This window comes from Glycine max, chromosome 20 (genome assembly GCF_000004515.6).
Source record: "Glycine max cultivar Williams 82 chromosome 20, Glycine_max_v4.0, whole genome shotgun sequence".
Taxonomy (NCBI): domain Eukaryota; kingdom Viridiplantae; phylum Streptophyta; class Magnoliopsida; order Fabales; family Fabaceae; genus Glycine; species Glycine max.
Window position 1 is genome coordinate 40,094,321 of NC_038256.2, and position 9,967 is coordinate 40,104,287.

Genomic DNA, 9,967 nt, shown 5'->3' on the forward strand with positions numbered 1-9,967 from the left:
AAAAGTGGGGTGAAATACTAGTTTAATATTGAGAGATTTTAAAACAAAAGATCTATATGTATTTGAAGAAAATAAAGAGATTTATTTTTATATGTGCAAAAGCGGTCAAACAAAAATGACCTCAGCCTACTAGGTGACCAAAAAAAAAAACAGAGAACATGTATACTCCAAACTTTGCTTGGAACATTTTACAGTAAGTCTTCTTTATAATAACTCTAGCAACAATCATTTATACTATTCGAATCATTTTAAAAAAATAGAAAAAGATATAAATTTGAAATTAAAAAAGGAAAAATAAAACTAGGTTATTAGAGTATCTCAATTGAGGATTTTTTGAAGTATTTGTTAAGTGAAAAAATTATTTCTTATAATTTCTTTTTCATTAAAAAAAATTTATAATTTATATAGCAATAGGAGTTTTTTTTTAAAAATAAGATATATATCTTCTGAAAAAAATTACAAGAAATTGTTTCTTATGAATAAAAAAATAATGCTTATCTAACAAATAATAATACCATAATTAAATGAAAATAAAAGTGTAAATTTCTTTAAAAATTTTAAAATTTATTACTATCAAAATAAAATTATGTATGAATTTTTTATAATGATATAATACTTTAAAAATAAAAAAATAATATAAATATAATAAAAATAACTTAAAAAATTCACTTGCAATAGAGATATTCTTAATAACAATACATCTCCAGCATTGGAAAGGAAAGGTCGTGAGACATGATGAATATGGCAACAGTGCAAGCATTGAAGATGGCAGTCAAAAAGAAAACAATGAAATGGAAACCGGCTAAATCCTCCTCTGTCTAAGTTGACCACTTTTGTTTTAATGCCTATTGCATCATGCACGCTTATAAATTATAATTAAGTAACTTTAATATAAACTTTAGAACTTTTTAGCAATTATCATGCCTTGGTCCTGACTTTTCCCTTAATTTTTATAATGTAATTGAGAGTTTAATTAATTATAATAAAAATAAAAAAGAAAAATGAGTGGCACACTTGAATGGTGAAGAGCTTATTAAACTGAAGTGGAAAGATTTCCGTTATTCATTCCGAGCTTGAGGCTCAGACTCAACAAACCGAGAAATATAAATAGAGGCGCTTCAGTGAAACTCGCTTCTCTCTGCGACTCCTTCCTTTCTTCAATTCCTCCCATATCCATGGCGTCAGGGGACACAGATTCCTTCAGCGACAAGGTAGAAGAGAATTTCCACCACCACCACAACTCCGATTCCGATTCCTATTCCGATTCCGACGACGACCACAACAAGAGGCCGCCGCCAAAAACCACCGGATCCACCAACGTTTACCGCCTCTTCGGTCGCGATCAGCCCGTCCACAAGGTCCTCGGCGGTGGAAAACGTAACTCCATCGCTAACGTTTCTGCATTCGTTATGTTTCTTTGCGTTTCTCGTTATTATCTTCTCGCGTTTCTTACGCGTACGATAGAAAACTCTGGCGTCGAGCGTCGTTTATGATCTAAGACTGGCATTAGAAATTAGAATGTTGTTTAGCTTATCATATTTCAATGCATGACTATGTTCGTATTGTTATTGATGATGGCAGTGTTCTGTTAATCGCGTTTGATATTAGTTTGATTATCTAGGCGAGGCGCATAAATGTCAATTGTTGTTCGATTAGATTAGATTAGATATTCCCGAATGCTTGATTTATATTGAGTTTGGATTGTTATTGTACCACCGTCGTGGTTATAATAAAATCTATTTAATCAGCTCATTTCTTTAATCAATTAATTTATCATTTAGGCGAGTCATAAACGTCAATTATTCAGTTTTGTAGTAATTGCTTTCAAAGTTATATTTAGATCATTTTTAATTGGCTGATGAGATAATTTTTCTGCCGATAATATATATATATATATATATACTTACGAGAATACCAAAGTTAAAATTTAATTATGAAATTCACATTTTGCATAAAATGTTATAATGTATGTTGTTGTATTAAATAGATTTGGATTTTTGTTGTGTAAAACTGTTGGCATAAGTTTTTACTTGTGAAAGTATATGGAACATATTGTCAAAAAATACGATTATGATGAAAGGAACATTGCCTGGTGACTTTAATTTGGAATATTATAAAGAGACAAGATTTTGCTCGACAGAGTGAATTTCTTATGTTCCATTCTACTCTCTTGAAGAAGGTTGTTTGTGAAACCTTTTGACATTTTGCTTCATCATTCCATATTGCTGCACCGTGGGGTTGGCTTTTAATGATAGCCTACACTGTATTATTGGAAATGAATTTGGTATTTATGTGTCGACTTTCTGTAGAACAAATTCCTTCTGATAAATAAAATCTATTCACTTTTGGAATTAAATCCAATCCATCTACTCATTATGTTGCATTACATGTGTCCCTTGCAGCTGCTGATATTTTGCTATGGAGGAGCAGGAGAAGCACTGGAATCGTACTTGGTGCTGGCACTGCCTTCTGGATTTTCTTTGAGTTGATGCAATACCACCTCATAACTTTTATTTGTCATTTATTGATTGTGTCTCTGGCTGCACTTTTCTTGTGGTCCAATGCATCTGTCTTTATCCACAAGTAAGCCATTTGAAATTTTATACTGTTTTTTGTCGAGTTAATTTGGTGTCATTCTTCAAAATATATATGGGTGAAAAAAAAAAACAGGATCTTTACCTGTAAAATTCATGCATTAATTTTTCACTCCTAATAGTAAAATGCTATATCTTGTATATCTTAATATGTGCACTTCCTTTTGGTCTTGACATTTTCTGAACTAGGTCTCCACTGCACATCCCGCATGTAGCACTTCCCGAGGAATGCGTTCATCAGGTTGCTTCTGCTTTAACAATTGAAATTAACCGAGCCTTCGTTGTTGTGCGGGAAATCGGAACTGGGAAGGATTTAAAGAAGTTTCTTAGCGTAAGTTGATTAATTCCTTCCTTCATCCTTTCTGAAGCTCTAATTCTATGATAAAATCAATCAAATTCCAATAGATTTCTTTGGATTTTGTGAGAAATTGAGGTTCAACTGAAATTCACGTATATTCATACGATATTCAATTTGGCACAATGTTTTACGTAGTCTAGTTTAGTGGTTACGTTTGCCTTCACACAGACTTTGTGCAGACAGTAGCAGCTGAAGTAGGACTAAGGTTTTTTTGTCCTGTTATCAGGTTATTGCTGTATTATGGGTTATCTCGGTTATTGGGAGTTGGTTCAACTTCATGACCTTGTTTTACCTATGTAAGACTTCATGCATCATTGCTCCCATTCTTTCCATTGTTACGTGTCTTTATGTTCTATGATTAGAAGGCTATATTAATGGTATTTTCCTAACACTGAATCCATTTGGGATGATACAGTCTTTGTGTCACTGTTCACATTGCCACTGCTGTATGAGAAATATGAAGACCAGGTTGATGCATTAGGTGAGAAGGCAATGATTGAGATCAAAAAGCAGTATGCAGTGTTTGATGCTAAGGTTTTGAGCCAGATACCAATAGCGGGCTGGAGATCTGTTTTGTTCAGATGTCAAGTTTTAAGTCTTACCGAAATCCCTCTTCCTCTTTTAGTTTTTTTTTTCTTTTTCTTTTTTACCGAAATCCCTCTTCCTCTTTTAGTTTTTTTTTTCTTTTTCTTTTTTATTTTTGGTGAATCTTTTAGTTAATTGAGTGAAATATAGTTTTGGATTATTTATGTGTAGCCCTAAATTAAATATCAAAAGGCATCATCATTTTGTTGTATACATTGGCTTGATGCACGTGTACCCCATGTCATCTAAGGAAGTTCTGTAATTGTTTTTTTTCTTTTCTATTTGTCGCTTTTGTGTTTTAATTGTTTGGGTTGCTCAATAACAGAACTTCCTTACTTGGAAATCGATGACAATAAAATTTAAATATATGATGAATTTAATTGACTGAATTAAAATGCCGGCTGGTTATTTGATGTTTTTTTTGCTATCCATGATAATAATTTCGGGGATATATATTGCAAATTTGTTTCACGGGTCTGCCAAAAAAAGAAGGAGAAATGAAAAGAAACGAAAATATTTCACAGGTTCATCCCTTTGTAAGACTCTATTTTTTAAAAATTTGTTTCTCTTTTTTTATATTTTTTTCTTTTAATTATCACTTATATTAACTATTTTTTATATTAAAATATCCTAACAATAAATTATATAAATTAACAAAATCAACTCATTTCATCTGTTACGAAGAAGATGACTAATATACATTAATTAACTAATTAGTAGAAATTAATTAAGTGAAATGATGAGTGTTAATAGTTTTTAGATTAATTATACAAAAATAATACAAACATTTTAAAATGAGTTTAATGTTCATCTACTTATAATATAAAACAGATTTATATTGTCAACCAATCAAAAATTAATTTTAATATAACTTTTAAAGTATAATTATTAGTTAGTATAAAAGTTAACATTTTATCAAAAAAATTATTATACATGATAATGAAAATTTGTTATTTGATAATAATATAAATATATTTTAATTATATTGTGAGTGAGTGCATAATTTTTTTTGGGAATATGTAAAATATATTATATATTTTTTAATCAAAATAAAGGCCAAAGGGAGATTGAGGGAACAACAAATTTAAATTTGAATTTTTTAAAGGATGAAATCAATTCAAAAGAACTTTCTTTATTTTTTTAAGGAATTGACATCTCAACTATGTTTATATTGCATAATATGCTAACTTGTCTGCAAGCATTATCTTTCTAATAAATGTGAGTGATTTTAAAATTAATTTGGTTAGTGTGCTTTATACAATTCATCCAACAGGTATAAAGAGACCAATGCACATATTTGGGATGTCTATATTATCATTAAAGTTAAGCTAAATTATTAATTTGGTAGTTCAGTTTATTCAATTTAGTTCCTTAAATTAAAATTTAAAAAGTTTAATTTTATTTTTTTAATTTTTAAAATTGATGCAATGTTGTAATTTTTATCATTGAAGTTTGAATTTCTAACGAAGATATCTTAGGTAGTAGTAATTAAGTGACATTTTTTTTTATGGTGCCATGTAAACTAATGTTGTTTCTTGTATTTGACCTTAAATTTATATTCTTCCACTAATTTTATTGTAAAATTATCTAGAATAAAATATAATTTTAGTCCATTTATTTTGTCTACTCCATAATTTTGGTCCCACATTTTAAAGTAAAAAGGTTTAATTCTTTAGTTTTCAATTTTTACTTAATTCTTAATTTTATTTGCATTTATTTTTTTCTTATACTTTAATTACTTAATTTTTTTCTATTATATTTTAAATGAATATGTTAGAAATATGATTTAATTAGACTAAAAAAAAATAAAGAAATAAAGATTAAATTAGAGTTACTAATTTTTTAAATTTAAAAGACTAGATATCAATACAGAACAAAAATTAAAGATTGAGGAAAATAAAAAAATTATATTTTAACCAATCATCTATTATATATGATTGTTTTCCTACAATCTTATTGGTGAGTTCATCACCAACGAGTTTCTCTGTCCGCTGGGATCAAGAAGGCCTTCCATTATATTCATACTTTGTCGATCTCGAACCTGTTCTTACGCTCTCTCTTTTTCCCACGGAACTTCATTTGTTATTTTTTAAGAATGATAGTGTGTCAATTTCATGATAAAATTTAAAATCACACAAATATTTACATAACTTTTAAATGGATGAAGCACATCTTTATTTAACCTTTTATTCTAGCTTTCTTGTTGTGATTTTTCAATTTGTTAAGAAAGAAAATTAATTGAGTGAAAGTTTCTTCAAATAAAAATAGTTATATGTTTTTAAAATTAATAAACATGTAATAATTTTCTTACTATATGAAAAAGAAACTAAACAATTATTACTCAACGGTTACACTTAATAAGAAAATTAATTAATCTCATTAAACTGGGTTGTTTTAATTAAAAAAATAATTATTTTTTAAAATTATTCTTGATTAAAACTTAATATCCAACATAAAAAAATCTTTGGTCTTATTAACTAAATAAAATTTTAAAAAATTATATTTAAAATAAAAAATAAAAAAAATTGTTTCTTATATTCAAGATAGGAAGAAATAGCAAATAGTGAAGTATATTTAATTATTATTATTATTCCTCAATAGTTATGATAGTGTACGGTTTTAATTAAATAAATGTTCCCACCCCATTGTCTGTCTAGCTTGGTTTAATGGTTTAGTGTTTGAGTACCATTATTGGGTTCTGGGTTGGAGACAAGACACCCACACCTTCAAATCCCTAAACCCTTCCCAATCCAATTCATTCAACAATAACAACATAACATGCTCTCAAAAGAGGTACTCTGAAGTACCTCTCTTTTTCAAATTGCTTTTCATGCTTCCTTCCCTCTTTTTGGGTGATTTGGTTGTGTGGAAGAAAAAATAATAAAACAAAATTTAAAAAAATATTTAAATTAAAGTAGAAAAAAAGAAACGTGAAATTCATATAAATTTGTAAAAAAAATTATGTCCTTTTCTCTCCATTTGAACACAACCACTACCCTTAATGATGGCTCTAGTTATCCATGATTAATTTTTCGGAAACTTTGAGAATTTGCTTCGTGGGTCTGCCATAAAGGCGTTAAGAAAAAATAGAAAGAAACACATTATTAATATCTGGGTTGCACCTTATTATCCTTATGGGTTGATGGAATGGTTTACTTTTAATTGATTCATTGATATAATTTCAAGAGGTTTTTAAACTATTAATTCTTTCACTTTAATCGGGGATACTCTCAAGTAAAATTATGAGATTGGTCCTTAAATTAGAGGTGATCGTTAGCTAAATTTTCATGTTGAGATATTTTCCTATAGATCTTATATTTAATTACTTTTTTATTTTTATATTGATTTTTTTAATTTGGTTTTCTGATATTTTTATTATTTATTTAATTGTTTTTTAAAATTTTATCTAGATTAAAAATTGGTCCACATAGTTACTGATTCTTTTATTATTAATAATGGTTTAACTGGTAGCATAAGCAAAGTCCTATATGCAACAAATTTGCCACAAAATTTTAGCTAAATGCACTATTTCAAAATTATAGTACACACGGAGAGAAAGGGTCAATTTTTAAATGTAAGCCCCTTTAATATCCGAGGGCATTCTAAAGGATCTTAATGTCATTATCATATGATCCAAAATTTTAGGAAAAATTAAATGATTTAAAATTTTAAAACACAATTCAATATAAAAACAAATATTTAAATTTTTCATGCACGAAACTGATACAACATGTGATGCATTACTTACTTTTTTATATACATATTGCAATTCTTATCAAACATATTTATTATAATTAATTATTATTTATAATAATAAATTCTGATATATTTTTTCTATTTTAAAATAATTATTACCATGATAATTTTTATATTAATTTCTTCGTCATTTTAAAAAGTCAAGATTTTTTTTAAAAAAATCGTCATTCTCTCTTAATATTTTGTTCGTCTAAACTCTAAATAAGAAAGAACAGCAATTCAGTGAAATATTGTTTAGTTAAACATAATTATATGTCCTTAAAATGAATAATATGTAATAGTTTTCTCACATATTATTTTGGAAAGAATGAAGTACATATTTAACTATTAATTATTCCTCAATAACTATGGCAGTGCACGTTTTTATAATTAAAATGTTTCCATGCCGTCGTCCACCCTCGACCTGGACTAATGGTTTGCTTATTGCAACACCATATTAATTATCTCAGGTTCGAGACATGACAGGTTCAATTAAGAAACCAAACCAAGAAGACAACAACAGCATCAATCTCACAAATGCTATACTCTTTGTGAATTTTTTTTTTACCACAATTCCAGATATATTGCAGATCAAGCCCAAGTATATTCTTGTTTTGGTAAATTCGAGCCCAAGTATATAATAGTTAAGGCCGATGCTAGGTGCACCCAGCATTTTTTTAAAATTCCAGAAATACCCCTTGGTTTATCTTCTTCTTTAAAAAGGTTTGTGCATAGTGGTTGTCGTTACGAATCATTTTTTTCACGCGTTTTAGTCTTCGGTGTGAGTTTTTGTTGCGATAGCTGAGCTTCGATAAAGGTGAAGGGGCCGATGTGCAGTGTTACGGTAGTTGATTCGACGTTGACGACAAACGAGGTAAGCATTGCTGGTGGGTGTGTGGGTGGGAGTGGTTTATAAATAGTACGGATCAAGTTGATCCATAAGACTTATACGGATCATCTATGACTCATACGGATCAAGTTGATTCATATGACTTATACGGATCAATTTGAGTGAAGAACATTTTCACTCTTTCACTTAAAATGTTGGGTGCATCTAGCATTACCCAATAGTTAATACTTGTTTCCCGATGAATATGAATCCAATGAACGTTGGAAGCTATTTTACTCATTTGTGAATGGCTTCAGGTAAAAATGCTAATCGCTCAGCTCTGCTTCTAGTTTTATTGTTGTGATCTTCAATTTTATTTTATTCCCATCCCATTATCTGTCAATACTGAAAAATGCTAATAAGAGATTTTTTTAAATATTTTTTTTTCAGACATTTTCTCTTATTTGTTAATATTTATATATTTTATATTAATCTTACTAAATAGGTTAGCTTTATTTTAACTAATAAAATATTGCATTGGAAAGAGGATATTAACCCATTACATTTTATTTTGTTTTGAATTCAATAGTCCTCCGTCAAAATCGTCTTATTACATACTGATATGTTAATCCATTTTTTTTACAAAATAGGGGATAAGCCCCAATCAAACAGTTTTTAATGTGGTACGTTGCATTTTTTTGAAGAGCACATCATCATTAAACATATTTAATTTGAACAAATGTTCCAACAAAAGGACATTTTGAGGCAATTTGTAAATTGAAGGATAAAAAAAATTAAAAAAGTATGGACAAATGCAAACATAACCAGAAAATAGACAAGAAAAAAACTTAACTAAGCTTTTATTTTAAGAAACTACATGAAGACAAGTTTGAAAAAAAAATTATAAATTAAGGTTGTGAAGGTTTTGAAGGAAACCTTCAAAGAAATCCTAAAAAGCAGATACACCTCAAATAACATTAAACCAGGAAAAAGTTAAACAAAACAACCTCGAAAAGACTAAGCTAATATCCAAGGGAAACTCTAACAAAACCTGTAGGAAGGAAGAGAATTTTTATTTCTAAGGAATTCTGTCCTAACAAAAATAGGACAAAATCACATCAAGAGAAACCTGAAAGAGCTATATTATTACAAGAATAGTATAAGAGATATTTTTCTTCCAGATAACTTTGGAAAAAGAATGACAAAATGATAGATCTACATGTAATTTACACACGCAAGACAATTTTGGATAAGATTGTTAGGAATGACAATTTTTTTTACAAATATTTAACATAACTACCTATTTATGACTTCCATTGTTACACTAATTTATATGAACCAACTTTTGATTTGCTTTGGTGGTATTTTCATGATATTTTCTATATTAACTTTTGCTCATTTTAAAAAGTCCAGAACATGCTCTTTTTTATAATGAAAAAATACCATCATTCTATCTTGATATTTGTGTTCATCTAAATAAGAAAGAACAATATATAATTGAGAGAAAGATTATTTAGTTAAATATAATTATATTTCTTTAAAATGAATAATAGGTAATAATTTTCTTACTTTTTCATATAAAAAAACACTTGACAACGATTATTTTGGGAAGAATGAAGTATATGTTTAATTATTTAATTATTCGTGTGACAGTGTACAATTTTATTCAATTGAATGTTACAACCTGTTCTAAGGTTTGCTTATTGCAATACCATTGAACTGTTCCAGGCCCGAAACATCACAGTTCCATGACAACAGCTCTAACGTGCCTCTCCTTTTCATATTGCAGAGCCGAAATATATATATATATATATATATATATATATATAAAACATGGAAATGAAATGAATGGAAAGATGCCAGCAA

At 28.4% G+C, this 9,967-nt stretch overlaps 1 protein-coding gene across 1 annotated transcript; it reads left to right on the forward strand.

Annotated features, from left to right (window-relative positions):
• The first annotated feature begins 990 nt into the window (after nt 1–990).
• Nucleotides 991–4,262, forward strand: LOC100793221 (reticulon-like protein B3). The gene is made up of 5 exons (XM_041013353.1): nt 991–1,377; nt 2,403–2,583; nt 2,784–2,925; nt 3,179–3,248; nt 3,368–4,262. Exons 1-5 carry the CDS (start codon nt 1,176–1,178, stop codon nt 3,670–3,672), a joined length of 900 nt encoding a protein of 299 aa, XP_040869287.1. The 5' UTR covers nt 991–1,175; the 3' UTR covers nt 3,673–4,262.
• Nucleotides 4,263–9,967: the final 5,705 nt, after the last annotated feature.

Bases quoted from the DNA above. Each gene is read 5' to 3' on its own strand.
- LOC100793221 (XM_041013353.1), top strand. From the start codon at position 1,176: ATGGCGTCAGGGGACACAGATTCCTTCAGCGACAAGGTAGAAGAGAAT. The intron at 1,378-2,402 runs GTAACTCCATCG...TGTCCCTTGCAG, and splicing joins GGTCCTCGGCGGTGGAAAAC to CTGCTGATATTTTGCTATGG. The intron at 2,926-3,178 runs GTAAGTTGATTA...TCCTGTTATCAG, and splicing joins ATTTAAAGAAGTTTCTTAGC to GTTATTGCTGTATTATGGGT.